Consider the following 21786-nt stretch of genomic DNA (forward strand, 5'->3'; position numbering starts at 1 on the left):
AGTTAGTATTTCAACCAATGCAAAAAGTATTTTTCAAAAAGAGGCCACAATTTCTTAAATGTGTAAACTATCAAAACTTAAAATCTAGCAGCACCTTAAAGACTAACAAAACATGTAAATGGTGGTATGAGCTTTTGTGGGTACAACAAAAGCTCATGATATCACCTACATGTTTGTTAGTCTTTAGTGCTGCTAGACTATTTATTGTTACATTTTTCCAGTTAGACTAGCTTGTTAAACTATCAGTAAAGTTAAGTCCTTCCCAGGAAGAGTTTACAGTTTGATAGGCAAGTTTACATAAGGAACTGAATTAGGAGAACCAGAATTAAAAGGAGAACAGCATTGCTTGAGTTGTGATGGTGATAGATTCAAAGTTGGTAAATAAGTATCCATCACTTATTTGCAATCATCATCCCTGAAATGCTTCGTTTGTCATTTTGAAGTAAATGGAATTATAATTAAACAAAATTCCCTTTTTTTAAATTCTGCATTGAAGGGCATAAACATGCTTCCTCCAAGTTTTGGAATAATAGGTTAAAGTAACTGATTTTAAAAAAAAGTTTAACCTAATGTTAAAATGCAATTTCTTGCCTGTGAGAATTTAAGCAGTTTTTGGTTTGACACACACAAGGTGGGTAAGGTTCAATAAAAGGTATTGATTCCTGTGACACAAGTTTTGAATTTACACAAGGCCCTGTGAATTTGCAGTATCTGATGGGATTGCTTTTTTCACCTTTAGTGATTTTTCCAAAATAAAGTTTCAAGAAACTTAAACAGCAAATAGTCCTGTGGCACCTTTAGGCTATGTCTACACTCGCGGCTTCTTGCGCAAGAACATCTTGCGCAAGGGTTCTTGTGCAAGAAAATATCCACACTGCCATGTGCATGCTATGCTTTTGCACAAGAGCTCCCATGGCAGTGTGGATGCTCTCTTGCACAAGAAAGCTCCGATGGCCATTTTAGCCATAGGGCTTTCTTGTGCAAGAAATCCCTGCTGAGTGTCCACACTGCCCTCTTGCACAAGAGCTCCTGCGCAAGGGGGCTTACACCTGTTAAGGAGCATAGCTCTTGCGCAAGAAGCCCTCTTACCACACCATACTGTAAATTTCCTTGCGCAAGAGCGTGCGGGCAGCGTAAAGGCTCTGCAGATTCTTGCGCAAGAACAGTCATACTTGCCCAAGAAGCCGTGAGTGTAGACAGAGCCCCAGAGACTAATAAAAATGTAGATGGTATCATGAGCTCTTGTGGGCACAACCACTCCTTCAGATGAATCATCTACATTTTTGTTAGTCTAAGGATGCATAAAAATATACCCTTACCTTGATTTAAGCTACACAATTTATGCCTCCAAATAAGATCATTTTGAATTTAATTTTGAAATAGTGGTATTTTGACAATACCAGAAGTAGCCTGAAATAGCTCTGTTGTGTAGATGTAGTCTGAGGTCCTGCAGACTATTGGCTGTTAAGTTTTCTAAAATAGAGATCTATCATTAGTGGCATTTAAAACAGTATAACTTAGTTCATTATGGCTACGTCTACACTGGCCCCTTTTCCGAAAGGGGCATGCTAATTTTCAACTTCAGAATAGGGAAATCTGCGGGGGGTTTAAATAAAGATGTCCACCGCTTTTTTCCGGCTTGGAGAAAAGCCAGAAAAAAGCATCTAGACTGGTGCGATCCTCTGGAATAAAGCCCTTTTCCGGAGGATCTCTTATTCCTCCTTCAAAGTTTAAAAGGCAGCAAAGGGGGCCACCTAGGAGTCATGCTGGTAAAGCAGCAGCAGGTAAGAACTGCCTTCCTGCCAGAGCACCAGAAGTCAGGCGCTGCCTCCTGCTGCTTTGGCTAGGTTCCAGCGCAGCAGGAAAAATCTGTGCAAAAGTCCCTGCACACCTGTTTTCCCCAGGAGAAGAAACAGAAAAGTGCAGCCACCTGTAGCTATGCTGCCGTTTCTGGGATGTTTTCAGTGTTTTATGGGGCACCTGGACAGGCAATTAAAATTTGGGACTCTTCCAGATTTTCTGGGCTGTATGGTCAGCATAGTCATGGTGGTGCCCAGCCAAACCTCAATATTGATGCACAAGCCAAAACTCATTCTTCTCACAGTTGGAAAAATCTTAAAGGGAGCACTGGTCCGCACTGCCATTACTAGTCTATACTAACCCCTCAGTACCTCCCCAAATAACTCTTTGAAATACAAGCAGCAGTGTTAATTTGAAATAAGCCCATTATTTTGAAAGAAGAGGCGTGGTGATGTGGCTGTTCACTGGGCTGGCCCACACCCACTGAGGCTCCCTGCAGCCTCGTTTAAAAGGCAGTCATGGCTCTTGCTGCAGGCAGGTTTTTGGTAGGCGAAGTTGCTTCTGCTCTAGGACGTGCTTTCTCCTCCGGTCCCCGCACGCTTAGCACCTAGAGCACGTGCTGGGGGCCAGGCGGCGGCGAACACACCCCGCACTCTCCAGCGCTGGAGCTGCCAGGGCTCGCAGCCTCGGGAAAGCCAGGCTGGGCTCCCACGCGTCTGCGCCTCGGCTGGACGTAGACGGGCGCCGCTCAGACCTTCCTCTCCTCTTGTCCGCGCGGCCCGCTGACCAGCCACTCCCCCGTCCCGCTCCGCAGGGCCCTCCTCCCTCCGGCAGGGGGCGCTGGCTCCTGGCAGCGCTGCTTAGAGCTCACCGGGGCCGCTCTTGGGCCCGGCCGTGCGGGGAGGGGCGGACAAGCGGTGGAGGCCGCCCGGGCCCAGGTGAGAGCGGGGACCAGGAGGCTCGCGGTCCGTAGCTCGGCCGGGGCCCGGCGCTGGCAATGCGCGGGAGACGGGGGTGCTGAGGCGACTGGAGCCGGGCAGCCCTGAGGGGAAGGGCGCGCATGGGGCGGGGCGGGGGGGCTGCCTGGGAAAGTGTCTAAGAATCCGGGGCCTGACGCTTCTCTCCTAAAGTCCCGTGGGAGCGCCCGTGCCAGGCCGGCGTCTCCTTTCAGGCGCTTCCCCTTCCCTCGCAGCCCTGTCCCTGTGCGGGCCAGAGCCCTGGACCCGTCTGCCGCCCCCACTTCTGATGGAGGCAGCGGCCCGAAGGGGCTAGGCTGGGGCTGATACTTGCGAGGACCCCGCTTTCAAGCCGGCTCCCTGCGTGTGTCAGCTCCCTGGACCTACCTGCCCCCCCCCCCTTGTTGCTTCCTTAAAATCCCATTTCCCCCCCTTCCCCAGCACCAGCTCCCCGGTGCCACCTGCTACCCACTCTCCCTTCTGTGCTTCTAGCTCCTGCCTGCCACCCTGCATTGCTGTCTATCAGAGGCTGGCAGGAGGCTCCCTGGAATATACTGGCTGCCAGCCCTGGCCCCGGGGACTATCGACTAGTCAGTCATGTAATGATAAGATTTCATGTGTTTACACGACTGTTCAATTACAGGATATTTAACATCCTTAGTGTTTACCTGGCTTCATGCCCCCACTGCTTCAATTGGTTGTGATTCCAGTCAATGGGAGCAGCAGGGAAAGCTTCCAGGTGAGCTGTTTCCTGCACTGCTGTTTCCCTGGCTAGAGGGAACACCGAGTGGCAGAATGTGGAGCCACTTCCTTCACAAGCCAGATCTGGCCTGGGAGGTTCTCCTCCACCCTGCAAAGTGGGAAGCCGGTGCTGGCACTCCAACCTCTCAAGGAAGACTGTGGGACTGGACCACCACTGCAGGGGAGGAGCCTGTGGCCCACCTGCAAGATGGTCATGGACCACACTTTGAGTATTACTGCCCTGGGTGTTGAGCATTATGTGTTTGACACTGGTCTGGAGTTAGTGGACTCTGTGGTGTTAACTCAAGCTGCCCAGGCTAAAGTTAAGTGTTCCAGCAAGAGTGGGCACACTGGGAACTGGAAATATTATTTGATTTGCCTCCAAACAATTGTGAGAGAAGCTGAGGGATTGTTGTAGTTGAGCTGCAGTCTGCACTCCCCTGACCAGCCAGCCAACCTGAGTTCAAAGTGTCACTGCACTTAAGATTTTTGTGTGTGGTCAGGTATTGGATTAGGGGCAATACTTGAGTTATAACTAAGTCTTAACTGCAGCAAAGACAAGCACTAAGTGTTGCAGGAGTCTGAATCCATGTATGCTGTACATCTGTGCTTCTGTAATGTAGACAATACTTCAATGGAAGGGATTTTTTGGAGGGCTAATTTTTGGTGTCCTGGACAGAGCAGCCCCTGCAAGGCTGGAGTAGTCTCCTGCCCGTGGCAGGTGGAGAGCTGCTCCAGCCCCACCAGTTAAATGGTTAAACTTTTGCAACCCTAGTGTAGAGAGGTACCTGCACTATCTTTCATCTAGCTAGATAGTTTAACAAGGCAGTGTGGGCTGGTAGTGCAGGCACATAGCCAGGGGACCATAATGGTCTTGGGCTGCCCACTATTACATCCTCGCTTCCTTCTTTAGTAAGTTATTTAAAGATAGCCTGGGTACAGCTACATAAGCTGTCATTTTTTTTCTTTCTTCAGTCTCCGATTTCCATCTCATCAAATGAATAAAGTGTAACCTTGATACTATTAGCACTGCCTTACATATTTCATTCTATAGTGTTCTTCAGCCGTTGACTTTCTAAGAGTTAGTCTCTGATTATCTGGGTTTTGAAGAGAGCCATTTTTTAGAACTTTAAAACTGCCAACAAATGATAGAGCATGTGTGGGATCTGTAACTGGAAGAAAAAGAGTAATTATGTATGGTATGTTTTTATGTTGTGCTATTGTGGTTTTTTTTATTTTCATTTCAGTGACATTTATATATATACACACACACACAGACCATTCAAATTGTCTATTTAGTCCTTGATTTTTTTGGTTGGTTTCTTAATTCTGCAGAAAAGTTAAATGTCTTCAGAAGATAAGGAAGCTCAGGAGGATGAGCTGCTGGCATTAGCTAGTATTTATGATGAAGATGAATTTAAGAGGGCAGACTCTGCCCAAGGAGGAGAAACAAGAATTTGTCTGGAGTTGCCCCAAAATTTCAAAATATTTGTGAGTGGTGAGTCCAGATGTTTTTCATTATTCTAAAATGATTTTTTATAAAAAAAATACTTTATATTTTCATACATATATTCCAAAGGTGGCTCCCCAAACATTTTTATTTTATTTTCGTGAAACATCAAAGTCAGGAACAATTTGTCATACATTACGTTATTCCATGGGGGACTCTAGAAGCAAATTGATGTAGATATTTGAGTTACTTTCATGTCCATCTAGTGTGTTTTTGCATTGCATTGCATTTTTGTAGTGCCTTTCACCCAAGACTCTTGAGTTTTGAAATATTAGATAAAGTACATTATCATTTTTAAAATGTTTTAAAGAAATATTGCTTACTATCACAGGTAACACTGAGCATTACTGTAAGTGTCAACTTTGAGAAAATATTATTTTGTATTTGTTCAGGGCATTGAATTCTATATTGGACACAATAGTGCGTGTGTAGTTAGCTTCATTGGTTCCCATATGCAATAATTCTGTTTTCCTTGTTTGTATAGGCCAAATTTGGCTACGGGAATAACAAGTAACAAACACACACTTTTAAACTTTTGGCCGAGGGACTTGAAATTATGTTTAATTCTGTTTTTAATTGTATCTCTTTTAAGCTTCACAGTCTGTGAAGTGGGTATTAACTCAGAGAGGTGCCTTTGCTTCAGTTTACTTCTTAATTGTTATTTGCCCAAGATTACACACTGAAACAGTAATAGATACACAATGCTGTGCTCTGTTCACCCCCTTCTCTGGAAAGACCTCTCAAATATGAATTAGCTTTTTATCTTAAGGAAAACTGCCATAGTTGCATAACCAGAAGGGCCCAACTTCAGGTGGGTGGGCAAGAATGAGGGTGGGAGAAGCTCCGCAGCCAGCGCACCGGAGTGGAGCAGTGTAAGCCCTGGTCCCTTTCCCTAACTGGCTCGACAAGCGGCGTGGGGTAAGCCCCTGTATTCCGATCTTGCCCCTCAGCTGAAGTGCTGGGTGGGCTGGTAGGGATGGGCCTAGATGCAAAGTGTGTAGGTAATGGCTCACTCAGGCCCACGGATGGCTATGCCCCTGACTGCCAATGATAGATAAACTAGAGATCCTTGTTCCTTTTCTTAAGTATGTTCACCCTTATTCTTGAGAATTTGTCTTTACAGGTTATCTGGTTTGTGATTTATCTGATAGATAATAATGCTTACATAGTCAATATTCACTGATTCAGCCTCCCAACACACAATTGTTTATGAAATGTTGTAACACTAAAAAGGCATGTTGTTTACTAAAGTCTGAATAAAGCTGTTAAACTAGAACATTATCAAATGAAAGCAGTTTCTTGGGAACCTGATGTAGGTTCCCAAGTAACTTCATTAGGCTGCAAAACTTAGCATCATAGTTCTGTTGATCTCTCTTAACTGGCATCAATCAATTGTCTTTGGTTCAGGCAGTCCCACAGAGTGTCTCCAGAAGAATGGGTTTGAATACACAATTTGCTTTCTGCCTCCACTTGTGTTGAATTTTGAACTCCCATCAGACTACCCATCAGCCTCTCCGCCTGTGTTCACACTCAGCGGTAACTGGCTCTCCCGGACCCAGGTTTGGTTTAAAATCTTTTTGACACTTGTTGTACCTTTCAGGAACATAACAAAGGTTCTTTATAATTCATAGCTACTAGTTGTAAATGCAGCAGGTGAAGGAACTTGTATAGAATCTAGTTGTATAGAACTTCACTTTTAGAATCAGTTCAGTTGAAGGAAACAACTAGTATCTTGAAGTGTAATACATACTTATGATGATTTGTGTACATAGTAGTTTTTATTGGCACCCTATTTATTGGCAATTATCTTTTTCTCTTCATGCTGCAAGAGTTTTAAGGATAAAGGATGGATCTTCAAAAGCATCTTAATTACTTAGGTGCACAAATCCCATAGAAAATCAGTATATTTTAGGCTGCTAAATCATTTAGGGTAATTTTTTTAGAGCATTTACATTATTTAAGAGCCCATTAGCTGTCAATGAGACAGACTCTTACATGTTAAAATCATTTTTGAAAATGACTAAGTTCCTAAGTCACTTATACATTTTAAATGTACTTAAAGATGTAGAGATATGTATAGTGATATTTTCATAAGTATGTATGTGATTTGAGTGGGTGATTTCAATGGGTAGTAGATACATTTATAAATCTTGCTTGGTGCTTATCTGCATCTTTGAGTACCTATTTGGAAATGTTATGGTTAGACCTTTCTGAAAATCCCAATCCCAATTTGATGTCCTGTTTCTCTGTTTATATCCTGTGTGTGTTATATAGTGTATACATATTAGTCTGTAAACACAATGCTGTACAAATATAGCTTGTATCTGAAAATCTGTTCTATAATGTGTCATGAGATTCAGGTACCTTCTGAACAATCATTCTCCTTGAAATATTTTTTTTTTTTTTTTACTATTTAAAAGTATGAAGAACAAAACACTAAGAACACATAAGAGTATATATTTTAAAATCTCTGTAGAGAGGCATAGTTCTGTCAATAGCAGCTAATGATCTTTAATAGTCCCTTTAGCAGCCTTTGGATTTTAAGATCATTAAAATTAAAAAGATGCTATTAGTATTGATATCCCCAGAATTTAAGTTGTTTTTTCTAATGTTTGTAAACATCAGAAAGTAGTAACCCAGCGTTTGTGAGTAACCCAAAAGTAACAATCCAGGGTGCAAGTGTAGATAGAGAGCAGTCTTCACTGAGGGCACTTCAGTTTCAAAATTGCAAGGAAGAGTGCAATTGATCTATAAAAATAACTAAAAGATTTATCCAGCATGCCTCGGATCCTTAACTCAAATAAGTTTTGTTTTTCTTCATTTAAATCGTTGTTCTGAGTAGGGATGTAAGCTACTAGTTGACTAGGCAAAAGCTTATCGGATAGTTGACTAGTGTCACAAGAGGGCGCTGCCTGCTGCTCGAGTGATCAAGTCAAGCAAACAGAGCTCCTGACCATGTATTATAACCTGCTCGCAGAACAAGAGTTCCACAGTAGACAGATTGTGCCCTTGATGAGTTTAATGCAGGCAATTCAGGAGAAAATTTTAAAAGCACTATATGTATATGCAGGGCTCAACAAATAATACAGTCTACTTGCCCGGGGTAAGTAGATTGCAACCCAGAAGAGCCAGGTTCAGACGATCTGTGCATGCACAGAATGATCTGTGCATGCGAACCGCGGCGAGCCCTGTGTATGTGTATATTTAGTACTTTAAACAATTAAAACAAACAGTGAAAGACATTAAAAGGCATTGCAAGCATAAAAAGGCATTAAAAGCAACAATTAAATGGAATATTTAACAATTTAAATCTAATTCTTAACCCAATTTAGCAGCCTAATTCTTAATCCAATTTAACACACACTCACCCTCTGGGGCTGGCCAGACCCCAGGGCTACGTCTAGACTGGCATGATTTTCCGCAAATGCTTTTAACAGAAAAATTTTTCTGTTAAAAGCATGTGCGGAAAAGAGTGTCTAGATTGGCACGGATGCTTTTCCGCAAAAGCACTTTTCACGATCGGGGCTTTTTTGCGCAAAACAATACCGCGTTGTCTACACTGGTCCTCTTGCGCAAAAGCATTTGCGCAAGAGGGCTTTTGCCCGAACGGGAGCAGCATAGCATTTCCGCAAGAACACTGACAATCTTACATGAGATCGTCAGTATTCTTGTGGAAATTCAAGCGGCCAGTGTAGACAGCTGGCAAGTTTTTCCGCAAAAGCACTTGCTTTTGCGGGAAAAACTTGCCAGTCTAGACGCAGCCCAGGTTAATTTGGTTGAGGTGGAAGTCCGACGTGCATGTCAGCCTAATATGCCGAATCGATGGACTCCTACTCCTGGGGCAAAATGGTGTGGTATATATCCCCTCGGCAGGTGCCAGTTCAGTGGGATGCATCCACTGGTTGCACACAATCCAGGTGGGGTGATGTCCGATACTAACACCCCCTTCTTCTTACTGGTGTGTCCACGACCAATCCAGAAACAGCCGGTTTTTGTACTAACCAACTTTGCTTGTCTCACCAGGAGTGAGAAACAATGGTCTGTCCTTGGTTAGATTCTTCCCTTGTTACTTTTTTTTTCTTATCTGCAAATGCTGGAAAAACTGCCTCAGCACATGTACACGGTTCTTTTATTTCACACAGTTCTTTTCTTAAAGTTGTAAATAAGTCCATAATCCTCTGGGGCTCTTGCCTGAACCTCAGCATAGCCTCTCTTCAGCTCACTTACTGTTGATTCACTCATGCTAACCATTCACACTAACCATGATTCGTGACACTAGTCCCTCAACTAATCCCTTCTCCTCCTCCCTCTTGCTGCCTCTAGCAAGGGTGGGAGAGCAGGAGCCAGTGCTGGGAGGAGCCGGCTTAAAAGCTGGTTCCCCCCATCACCATCTCCACGAGAAGCAGGGGAGACAGAGGGGGTAGCAGGGACCAGGCATGAGCCAGGAATCAGCTGATTTCCAGCTTGTGCCCTGTACCAGACGCTGCACACTCTGCTAGTGAACTAACATGACAAATAAAGTTAGTTGCAAGATAAAAAGAATGCTTGTATCCTAACTATATTTAATTTATATAATTATTTTAGTAAACTGGAATACTAACATTTCACTGCAAATCAGGTAGAAGTGGAAAAGGTCTCTGCTACAGCACATTAGACAGCAGATGTCTAATTCAGTATACAACATTAGAAAGTTTGATAATAAAAGCCAAAAAGGCTAATGCTTCATGAATTAGTGCAGGCATGTAATATCTATTGTATATCAGATTTTAATGTTTAAAATAACACTGTTGAAGTACATTAGATGACAAAACACAGAAAGCGTAATACCTAAACCAGAGTTAAGTAGTTGGCTGAATCTTGAATTGGCTTCCAAATGTGCTATATTTAGTTCAATCAGAATAATAAGGATGAGCTCGAGTCCCCATGGACAGGGGCTCCCTGCAGATATCAGCTCCTGCCTGCCCCCTTCACCCTTTGACAGAGGCAGCACCACTGAGAGAGTGGGAGGTAGGCGGATCTGGTGCCCACAGGGAGCTGGCTTTTAAGCAAGCTCCTCATGGGCTCTGACTCCTGATCTCCCCCTGGCCGCACTTGCTGCCTCTGATGCAGAGGCAGCAAAGGGGGAAAGTGCATGTAGTTGACAGGATTAACCAATAAGGTTTATTGGTTAATCATGTATTCATCTACACATTGACATCCCTACTCCTACCTATGCACTTGAAAGGAAACATTATAGGTGGCTTGTAATAAGTTTAAATCTGACCTGCAAAGTTGGTGGGAAATTAGGTGTTCCTTTATGCTGCCTTATGATTTATGAAGAAAGCAAGATATTATTCCAAATGAATTTTTCATTTTATTTTATTTTTATTTTTTTACTTTTGGAGTTAAGGCCTTGTCCTGCCCTGATTTTCCTGGAAAATTCTGTGGACCAGAGGAAAAGTTGGATATCCGATTATCAAGCAAGTGAAAACTAATTTGAGAAGGAGAGTGACTAGGGCACCAGACATAGTTTAAATATTTTTAGATAGGTTAACTCGAAGCAAATAATATTTAATCCATACACCAAAGTGTACAGAACTGTTACCTCAGTTACTTATCACATCATATGATTTTTATTTCTAAATTACATTTCTTTACAATTACTCGTAATATTTTCTAGTATTTTGTAATGCAGCTCACTTTGTTTTCTATACAGGCTAAGGTGTAGACTGAGGATTTTTACTATGGAGCTTAGCAACTAATCAAATAAAGATGTAAAGGGGTGCTCTCCTATTATTTCCCAATGACTACAAGCAGCAAATACCTTGTTAAACTAAATTAGTTTATGGCCTAAACTTGAAATTTGAAGTTTTCTCAGAAGGTACCATATGAAAAGGGAAGTTTGCTCAGATGAGTTAGGAATCGTTGGAAGATGTAGCTATTCTTTTTGGGTTTAAAATGTTAACTTTTCTTTTCTAGCTTACTGCACTATGCAAGCACTTAGACAACTTGTGGGAAGAGAACAGAGGCTGTGTGGTATTGTTTGCCTGGATGCAGTTTCTTAAAGAGGAAACACTAGCTTACCTGAACATCACCTCTCCGTATGAACTAAAAATATGCCACCAAGAAAATGGGCAAAGCAGGACACCTCTGTTTCCTCAGAACTCTGAGCTGGATAGTTGTGGTGCAGCAAGTGGTACGACAACACAAGAGGAAATCCTTGATGAAAGAGCTATACAGGATGTGGAGTCTCTGTCAAGTCTGATAAGGGAAATCTTGGATTTTGATCAGGTTCAGCAGAAAAAATGCTTTAACAGTAAGATGTTCTTGTGCAGCATCTGCTTTTCTGAGAAGCTGGGTAGTGAGTGTATGTACTTCATGGAATGCAGGCATATATACTGCAAATCCTGTTTAAAGGACTACTTTGAAATTCAGATCAGGGATGGTCAGGTCCACTGCCTCAGCTGTCCAGAACCAAAATGTTCTTCTGTTGCTACTCCAGGCCAGGTAATAGAAGAAGTATGTAATCAATGCATGCACATATCTAGCTAACTAATAAAGCTGAATTGTATATAATGGATTTTTATTCAAACCATAGTAATTTCATACTATTCAGAGGCCACTTACAATTAAAATTAAATCACCTGGCACCAGTTTTGCAACACTATTAGTTTCAGATGTCTTGAACACTAGTTTGGATTAATGTGATCCCACTGACTGTGCTAATCGTTTTCACTATGGGACTGTAAACTGTCAGTGCCCAGGATTTGAATTGCTAGTGAATATTTAAGAATATTCAGAATATTTAAGATGATTATGCTCAAAGCTAAGATTTAGTTACAGAGCATGATGAATAATATGTTTCCTTTTTCTCTAATTATTGTAGTAATCTCCAGGTCAGAATGAGAGTAATGTTTAAAATATGCTAACGCATATTCAAACTAGTTGTTGATACTCATGTCCTAGAATAAAACCTTTTTTTATCAGAGCTAATAGATTGAACATCCAAATCCAGGAAATGTAATGCTGTTTGATTTCTGTTTAGGTTAAGGAACTGGTTGGAGAGGAGTTGTTTGCACGTTATGACCGTCTACTTCTGCAGTCCAGCTTGGACTTGATGGCAGACGTGGTATATTGTCCTCGTCCATGCTGTCAGACGCCAGTGATGCAAGAGCCAAGTTGCACCATGGGCATATGTTCCAGCTGCAACCATGCCTTCTGTACCCTCTGTAGAATGACTTACCATGGAGTCTCTCCATGTAAAGTCACTGCAGGTGAGTTGCACCCTTTTGGAACTGGGTCACAAAATGAATTGCAACTTTCATTGTAAAATATAGTGACAATAAGTAGATACTTGGAAACCGTTCTATTTCTGTATCCACTATACTAAGGAGTAAGTGAGTTAACACTTCCTTCCATGTAGTGGGGGTTCTCTGTGTAATGGGGATGAGAGGTTAAATGTAGTTGAAAGGCTGGCCTCTGCCCTGAAGAATTTATAGCTCAAAGTAGGGATGTGAAAGGTTAACCAGTAAGTATCACCAGGGCTCGCCGAACTGCGGCAAGCCCCGCTCGCCAGCCGTGTTGTCCAGCAATTTGCGCATGCGCAGATTGCCCGAACCCAGCTCTTCCGACAAATTCTATTATTTCTCAAGCCCTGAGTATCACCCTTAATGGGTGATACTTAGCTATTCTGATTAACCGGTAGAGGCTGGAGCAGCCCGTCTGCCGCGGACAGAGGGCTGCTCCAGCCTCATGGTGGGCCTGTAGGGGACTATTCAGAGCAGCCCCTGTCCACAGCTGAGCCTGGGCTCATTGCAAGTAGAAGCCCTCTGCAGACAAGGCCATGCTGGAGCAGCCCCTGCCTGTGGAAGAGGGGCGCTCCAGTCCAGCCTCAGCATGTAGAGGAGCCACTCCAGTCCAGTAGGGCAGGAGTGCTGCCCATGTCCTTTAATCGGTTAGCTGATTAAACCTCACATTTAACTGGTTTACCAATTAAACGGGATTTTACATTGCTAGTTGAAAGTCTGAACATACCTCAGCGAGTTAGATGAGCAATTGATATAATTAAGCACAGTGGTTGTGGCACTACAGTTCCTCATGATGCCTGTTTGTATATCTTAAGGTTTTTTAAAAACAAAATGATGATTTTTGATTACTTGGAGGAAAGAATGTCACATGGGGTACATTTCTGTCTCCCACAGTGGCTGGTAGCAAATGCTTGAGGGTTGGTACAAGAAACCATGAAGTGGACACTTATGGAATAACATGAAGCATTTACCCATATGCCATGAAGCAAGAGGGTTTATATTTCAGACACTTTAAAATCCATACTAATGTAACTCAGGCTGTTATCTATATGAAAGTTCCTTCCTGTTTTGAATCTTGAGCATTTGACCTTGATATCTTGTGACAGAGCTCCACTAAATTTATGGAGCTAGTAAAAAATATCTTTGTAACAATTTTTAATTTGCTGCCTATTTCAATTTTATTAACAGTCCTCTTGTACTTATTACAAGAGACTCACAGGTATCTAATCTTATCTTTTTTCTAATGTTTATTCGGTATGTCATGTACACTCACTCACTCTTAACTAATTATCTCCTCTCTAAACTAATTATCCCTCGTATTTTCAGTCTTATATCATAGGAATTTTTTTTCCCATGCCTGTAATTGTGTTGGTTGCAAATAACTGAAAACCTTTTATTTCCACTTAACCATTTTGAGGTAGGATGACAAGAAGTATAAAGTACTTGTTCCTTGTGTGTTCTCTTTTGTTTGTCCTGGAGTTTCGACAACTGCGGGGTGGTAGATTATACTAGCTAGGGTCAGCCACTGGGTGGAACTTCTGGATGGCTGTTGCTACCTAAATCTCTTATCAGGGTTATTAGAATCCTCTTGACCCTTGCAATATTTGGAATCTCCTGGATTTTGTTTACAATTAGTTTGACTCATTGTCCTAGCTAATAGTGTGACTTCATATGCAGTGAGGTATGTAAGGCTAATGTGCATTTTGGTGTCTTTATTTCACTCTTTAGAAAAGCTAATGGATTTGCGTAATGAGTACCTAGAAGCAGATGGGGACACAAAAATATTTTTGGAGCAGCGCTATGGCAAAAGAGTGATTCAGAAAGCCCTTGAGGAGATGGAAAGCAAAGAATGGCTAGAAAAGAACTCAAAGGCCTGCCCTTGTTGTGGCACTCCTATAGAAGTAAGTTTATTGGGCTAACTTTGGAGAATTGTAATTTGTTCTTAATTGTAACTGTTCTATGTTGCTAATGTGATTGACTATAGAGAACAGTGCTAGGGAATTAGGAATTTTATTTGTAAAGGGTTCAGATGATGCTACTTATCTCATCCCTGCTGCTGGCTCTGGCTACTCTAGTTTTATTTTTGAGTATTATATTTAATAAAAAGTATGTATTTTCAGTTTTTAAAGGTATTTATCAGTGTTCTCCAGATGCCAGGTAATTGTCAGGAAACAGTTCAGGAAAAGGTGAATTTCCAGTGTGTTTAGTAATTCAGCCAAATAAGACTTCTGTGCCAAAGGCTATTAGTTCACAAACAGGGAATAACATTTACCTATATTGGAGACTTACACTTGTTGTAGAGCTTGTTCTGACTTCTGCAGCCAGGAAAAGCAGCTGACATTATAATAAGAAGAAGCTCCTCCTTTGGTTACACATCTTCTGAAACCAGGTTGAAGTGAGGACTCACAATAGACCTCACAAGGACATTAGATTTTATGGTCCCTCCTAGGGATGTTAAAATTAGATTAATCAACTAATTGAATAGTCGATGGAATTTCCATCCACTATTCAATTAGTCAATAAGGGCACTTCTACTTCGAAATGTAGCAAGAGCCTTCCTGGCCGTTGCTACATTTCAAAGGCAGAAGTGCCAGGTGACATTCTGCCTTTGAAATGTACAGGCAGCACTTCTGCTTTGAAATGCCACGTGGAGCCCAGAGCCAGTGGTCCCCCACAGGCTCTCTCCTACTTTGAAATGTACAAGGAACCCCAGTGGGGATTCTTGTACATTTCAAGGTGGAACACTGCCGCTACATCCCTGTCCCTTCCCACGGAGCTGGCGGGAACCAGCTTTTAAGTCAGTTTCCTTCAGGACTCCTCCTCCTCTCCCTCCCCCGCTGCCTCTTTATGATAGAGGCAGCAAGGGCAGGGGGAAGCGATTAGTCAATTACTCGCTTACATCCCTAGTCCCTTTTGCATTCTGGTTGAATCACAAAGGCAGGCGGTGTTCTACAAACATCAGGGAGATACTCCTGTCACCAAATATTCTGCAAACTAGGCAAAGAGGTATTGAGCTGGGAGCCAAAAAAATATAATTTCAAATCTCACATACTGATTGCTGTTAGTATTTCCATCCATTTCAGACTTTTACTTTTATATCTCAACCCTAGAAGGCAATCAAATATTCACGTCTCATTGGGCAAATAAATAAACAGATTGTCCAAAGTCATGTCAAAGAGAATTGGGAAGAAAACAGAAGTCTGTAATACAGCAGAATCAAGTTTTTGCCACTTTGCAACACTGACTTTCTGGCTAAATATCCCAAAAGATTATCCTGTCTAACCAGTACGTGCCACTTTCTTTCCAGAGTCAGAAATAGATCTCAGGAATCTATTTCTACTGGAATCTAGTATTCTACTGCTTTCTAACAAATAGCTGCGTAACCGTCTGGCAGAATTGTCTTGAGTAGCCCACATAAATAGCTATTCCACATGGAGAATAAATTATTTCCATCGTTCAAGTAGGTAGAGATCTGTACTGATGATCTGAAGATCCAGGACTCCTGGATAGTAATTCCTGAAGGTGACCTTGTTGTTGAATGTGATAGCTGGTGATGAAAAATTATTTTTTTGAATAAAATTATTTATTCATACAGTGGGTAAATAGTCTATGAAATCTTTATAGTCTGTCAAAGATGGTGTGACGTGTAGTGTAATACTGTACAGATGTTCCATTTCTGAAAATACACTGCTGATATTGCACAAAGGTAGGTTTGAAGATTTAGAAGTGACATGAGATATAGTCAATTCTTACTGCTATTCCCTGTTTCTTCTTCCATCAGAAACTAGATGGTTGTAACAAGATGACATGCACTGGCTGCAGGCAGTACTTCTGCTGGCTTTGTATGGGTTCTCTGTCTAGGATGAACCCATACAGGCACTTCAATGACCCATCCTCCCCCTGCTTTAACCGGTATGTATTCACAATATATGTCCTCAGATACAATAGAAACTCCATATATGTAGCATTTTCTTGCAAGCTCTCCCAGAATTATTTTTTGCATAATTATATAGTTAATTACAAAGTTAAAATAAAAATGAGAAAATTTGAGGTGTGGGTAAAGATAAAAAAAATGTCAGATGGGATTTGGAATATCTCTTTTGAGAGATTTTTTTTCTATTAGAACTGTTCATTTTCATGAATAGGTGCTCAGTCTGATATAAATACTTAGATAAAAAAGCTGCTGTAAATTTTAGGAGCTGCAGAACTGGAAGTTAACATAGGGATTGTGTGGAAGAATAGAGATTATTGCTACTTGGGTAGATGGAAAGAGAATTGGATGAGAGAAGTATAATAGTGTGAAAACGTAATTTGCTGACTTGTATTTTGTGCCTTAGAATATTTTGCTAATCAAGCAGAATCAAAGAATCTTTGAAAATATATTCCATTCTCAAATCTTTCTGTGCATGTGTAATGTGCCCATTACTGTCCTACATAGGTGTCATATCAAATTAATACTAAGACAGTATTTTTCACCTCTCCATTGCTGATACTGCTTTCTTTAGTGGATGTGTTCAGATACTTTTATTTCCAGAGAAAATGTTGCTGGTCATTGTGAAGTCATTTTCAAAGTCAATGCTTTGCAAATAGGCCATGTTGTGCATTCTGCTGTGAAGGCAACAGACTTGGAGTCTTCCTAAACTCTGGTGGTAGGAATTTCCTAGCAACAGGGGGTTATCTGTAGAAGGCATGACGACTTGAAAATTTAGCTCTGGGTTTCATCAGCCTTAACAAAATCTTTGATTCTAATAGGTTTTGGCAAAGGAAACCAATGTCTTGAGTTGTAGCCAGGCTCCCAGCTATTGAAGGCTTTAAAGATTAGCACCAGGAACTTGAGTCTTTTATATTAGACATTTTATTGATGCGTCCATGGCAGGGAATAGGAGTCAGCACTTCTAAGATCTGTTCCATATCCTCGAATAAACGAAAGTCAGTAGTAAAATTCAGGTACTCTCTGTGCCTCAATTTGCCTACTGTAAAATGGGGCAAGGATCCATCCGTAACTGGACTTTCTGAATTGCAATGACTGGCTGTTTCTCCAGCCTTGTTTCCTCTTCTCTTTGGTTTCACTCCACAACTGCCCTTCCTTACCCACCTTCCCTTCAACATTCTATCTCCCTTCCCTTTTCTTTCCATTTATCATATTCTCTCCGAACTTGAACCAACACCCCAAAAATAATTTAATCATTGAACTAATTTGATATGTTTGCAGCATCATATTTTCACTTTGCTTGTGTGACATCTCGCTCACCTGTCCTTTTCTGCTTTGATTGTAAACTCTCGGCAAAAGGTACTCTTTACTACTATGGACAGTGTCTAGCACAATGGGCTCTCTACTTCAGTTTGGTCCTAGGCCCTGCCATAATAAACAATTAAAAATAATACTCTCAAGGATCTTTAAAGGCCTAATTATCATTGTGCTATGTTTGTATTACCATAGTGCCTATGAGCCCTGGTTGTGGACCAGGACACCATTGCACAAGCACTGTTCAAGAAGCTGAAAAGTTCAAATCATAGTTTCAAATTCAAGTTGTTGTTCACTGTTTCCTAACATAAATTCTGGCCTGTCTCACAGGTTGTTTCAAGCTATGAATGTTGATGGTGACTTCTGGGATGCTGAAGATGAACACTAGTTAGCTTCTGTATCACCTGAAGCTGAAGAAACCAGGAATGAATTTTTTCCACTTTTGTCAAGTTTGTTTGCTTTCATATGATATGTTACCACTCTTATCATGCTGCAGGCTGCTTATACAAATAACTATTTGGATGCCATTGCCACAAAGGAAATCATTTTCCTCCTCTTACCTACATATTCAATGCTAGATAGAGTGAATAAACTGTCATCCAAAGGCTTAAAAATAATCTAGGAAACGTAATACCATAACGTACCCCCTTTTTCAGAAACATCTTAAAAATCTCTGTTTGGGAATTTCTCCAGGAAGTTTGACCTTGCAAGGATTTCTGGAGTCCATCCTGGGGAGTAATCTTTTCTCTGACTGAGGTGGCCTTGATATGCTCTCTCTGGAGTACTTTGGTGAAGCTGCTAGTGTTCGTTGCAGGAAGACTCATCAAATGTAGCTTAAGAATTTTCCCCCTCCCTCAGAAACTGAGTCAGTTGTTTTCATAGCAGTTCTTGACCTGGATCCAAACTGATTTTTCGGCGGTAGTTCACTGGTCTAGTACTGACACACTTCATTGGGGGTGAGGGGTTAGAGATTTATAAATTGCTGAATGTTTGCATCCCATTCCTCCTTCTCCCCACCTCTACAAAGTGGATCTAATGTTTGGATCTTGTGTAGAAAGTTCCTGACAAACATTTTCTATTTTCATAAGTATTGCTATTCAATTTCAATAATTGATTTCCGTGTTTCTATCAGACCTTAACATGGAATGAATTTGTGGTTTAGTGATTATTTTCATTATGATGGATATTAAAACAATCTGTTTAATGTGCATCCTATCTGAAATTCTGGGCAGTATTTCTTGACTCAAATATTAAGAAAATTGACCTCAGACACTGAACTGAAATTTTACAGGTGCATAGTCAAGTGAGACTTGAATCCCTTAGCTGATGTTTTTCCTTCCCAGTTTCTAAAGTTAGTAGAACATTTTGTGAAATGGTGTCTTCTGGCCAAAAAAAACCACAACACAAATGGCTGGGACGAATGTGTGACCCTGACCTAGGGTCATTCTGTCATTATATTTCCCCATGAAAGTTATTGGGAAAACAAGTCTGCCTACCCTGATAGTTTCACAAGCAGTCTCAGACATGAGAGCAATGTGTGTGGACTAGATTTTTAGAAATATTTTTCATCTGTAAGATGGGCTAGAAAACAGCTGCTTTGACTTTTTAATGAAAAGAATCTTGTTTAAAATAAGACAGCAGAGCCTGAATGGCTCTGGAGCTAGATGATAATAGTGGTCAAGGTCAATTCTTCATATGTAGTTTTGGTTGTTAGTAAATCTTTACTCAGATGTCTGTATAGCTGAACTAAGTGAAAGGTTTAATCCATTTCTAGAAAGGACAAAGATCGCTGTTACACAACTCCTTGTGATGGTTGGTAGCCTGAGAGAGATCAAAGATAGCATAGGGACAGATTCCCCTTGCTTAGAACTGAACAGCCTTAATGTTGGTAGAGGGTAGGAGAAGCTTGGTCACTACTGTGTGTGGATTGTTTAAGTTGCATTCCAGCACCTTTTACATACACTAACTTCACTTTTGAAAAGAAATTCAATTCTCTGCACATTTCTCTATTATGGAATGTATATCAGCACATAAATTATTCTGCTTCTATGCAGCAACTGTGGTGATCACTGCAACTGATAAATTTGCTTAGCTGTTTGCAATAAGGTATATTACAATAGTAGTACCCAGCCCTTGTGCATACCCAGCTACGTGGTAGGAGATCTTGGATTTTCACCCATTCACAAAATTCACTCTTTTTAAAAAACCAACCACATTGCAGGGTTTTTCTTTTAAAAGATTGTGTTTGGATAGGCTGCATGCTAGCTCTGTATTATTTTGCTCTGATAACTATTTAAATATAATGATCGAGAATTCAAAGCGTAAAGTTAATTCAGCTGAAGCTTTCCTATTTAAGCACTTTCTGGAATGTGCTTGTTTATCATTCAAAAAGGTTTTTAAAAAAATGGATTATGCATACAGAAACAGGTTAGAGTGTCTGCTTCCTCATCTCTCATTCTACCTGTGTTAGCTTTGCAGAAATAACCATGAGATGTTATGATGCAGTAAAAAGATTGGTTATGATTTTATCCTTTAAAATTACATGGTTCAAAAGAATCCTATTCTCTTAGCTTTGTAAAAAGGTTGTAAATCCTGTATTACCAAGATGAATGTAAGATGGAGATGAATAAAAGTTATTAAAATTTAGATTTGTTCTTCAATTATAGAACATGTATCTAGGCTCTGATTTTTTTTGCTGCTGCTTTCATAGCTTTGGTATTAGCTTTCCATTTTCTTTTGTGGACAATCTGATACGCTCAGTACCTTAATATATGGCACAGTCTTTGGCCTCATATACAATTTATTGCCACCGCTTACACCTAAAGATTGACAAATTATAGAAGATAGAATAATTCTACCTACTTATGTTACCCATAGCTATTAGAGGGCCAAAGTTATAGTTCAAGGAAAAATTGTCTGCAGCAGCTCTAAACTCTTCTAGCAGGAGCATAAATATATATATTTACTATATATGGCCTGCTTAAAAAACAGCCTCCAGTTTTTCTGGTGTAATTCACACATGTAGAATAAAGGCAAAAATCTTGCAACAGCTTGAAGGAGGTGGCTCTGGAATTAAGTAAACCTGCTGTCCTGCCAATTTTTACAAGTTGCTTTTTAAGGCCAGAAATGGCAATAGACCAAATGATGTATAGGAAGCCAAGATTTGCATCACTTTTCAGGTTCTGCCAGATGAGCAATGTACTCAGTCTTGCCTCAGTTTTATTTAAAGTCAAGTACTTATAATTCCTAATAGAACTTAGAAAGTTAATGGGTAAGGACAGTCAACATGACTTAACTTATTTGGATATAAATACAGGCAGTCCCCGGGTTACGTACAAGATAGGGACTGTAGGTTTGTTCTTAAGTTGAATCTGTATGTAAGTCGGAACTGGCGTCCAGATTCAGCCGCTGCTGAAACTGACCGCCAGTTCTGACTTACATACAGATTCAACTTAAGAACCCCAAGCTTCCCCAAGTCAGCTGCTGCTGAAACTGATCAGCGCTGATTCCAGGAAGCCTGGGGCAGAGCAACTCTGCCTCCGGCTTCCTGTAGTCAGCGCTGGTCAGTTTCAGCAGCGGCTGAATCAGGACGCCTGGGGCAGAGCAGCTGGGGTGCTGCTGGGTTGCTCCAGTAGCACCGCTCCTCGGCGCTACTGGACCAACCCAGCAGCACCCCAGCTGCTCTGCCACAGGTGTCCTGATTCAGCCACTGCTGAAACTGACCAGCAGCGGCTGAATCAGGACCTGGGGCAGAGCAGCTGGGGTGCTGCCGGGTTGGTCCAGTAGTGACCAGAGCTGCTCTGCTCCAGGGTCCAAAACAAAAGCCTGGTCTGCTGGGGGGGGCACACTAGCTGCACCCCCGCCCTCCCCCCAGCAGACCAGGGACACGGGGAGCAGAGCCGCAGTGGCAGCGGGGTGCTGCGCCTCTGAGGCTTTGCTCTGGCAAAGTCTCAGGCGCGGGACCCCCCCCCCCCGCGGCTGCGGCTTCAGTCCTGGTGCCTGTGGTCTGCTGCGGACTGAAGCGGCAGCAGCGGCGGGTTCCCACGCTTCTGAGGCTTTGCTCTGGCAAAGCCTCAGAAGCGTGGGAACCCGCCCGGTGCCCCTGGTCTGCTGGAGACGGTCTCCAGCAGACCAGGGGCACCAGAGCAGCTTACGAACGGGGCTCTCTCGCCCCGGAGCTCGCAGGTAGCAATCCGCTACCTCGACCTCCAGGGCGAGAAAGCCCCGTTCGTAAGTGCGGATCCGACA

The 21786-nt window shown here is 41.9% G+C and overlaps 1 protein-coding gene across 3 annotated transcripts; it reads left to right on the plus strand.

Annotated features, from left to right (window-relative positions):
* Positions 1 to 2580: 2580 nt before the first annotated feature.
* On the plus strand, positions 2581 to 20184 carry RNF14 (ring finger protein 14). 3 transcript variants are annotated; one of them, XM_075900317.2, is made up of 8 exons: positions 2581 to 2738; positions 4833 to 4995; positions 6415 to 6566; positions 10966 to 11493; positions 12032 to 12260; positions 14022 to 14194; positions 16075 to 16205; positions 17869 to 20184. In XM_075900317.2, the coding sequence occupies exons 2-8, from the start codon at positions 4842 to 4844 to the stop codon at positions 17924 to 17926; spliced, it is 1425 nt and encodes a 474-aa protein (XP_075756432.1). In that variant the 5' UTR covers positions 2581 to 2738; positions 4833 to 4841; the 3' UTR covers positions 17927 to 20184. The 3 variants fall into 3 exon arrangements, with proteins under 3 accessions (XP_075756432.1, XP_025043238.2, XP_089625637.1); XM_025187453.3 differs by lacking the exon at positions 2581 to 2738 and adding an exon at positions 2866 to 3495; XM_089769511.1 differs by lacking the exon at positions 2581 to 2738 and having other exon boundaries at positions 4851 to 4988.
* Positions 20185 to 21786: the final 1602 nt, after the last annotated feature.

Source organism: Pelodiscus sinensis, chromosome 16, assembly GCF_052426305.1.
Source record: "Pelodiscus sinensis isolate ZL-2025 chromosome 16, ASM5242630v1, whole genome shotgun sequence".
Lineage (NCBI taxonomy): Eukaryota > Metazoa > Chordata > Testudines > Trionychidae > Pelodiscus > Pelodiscus sinensis.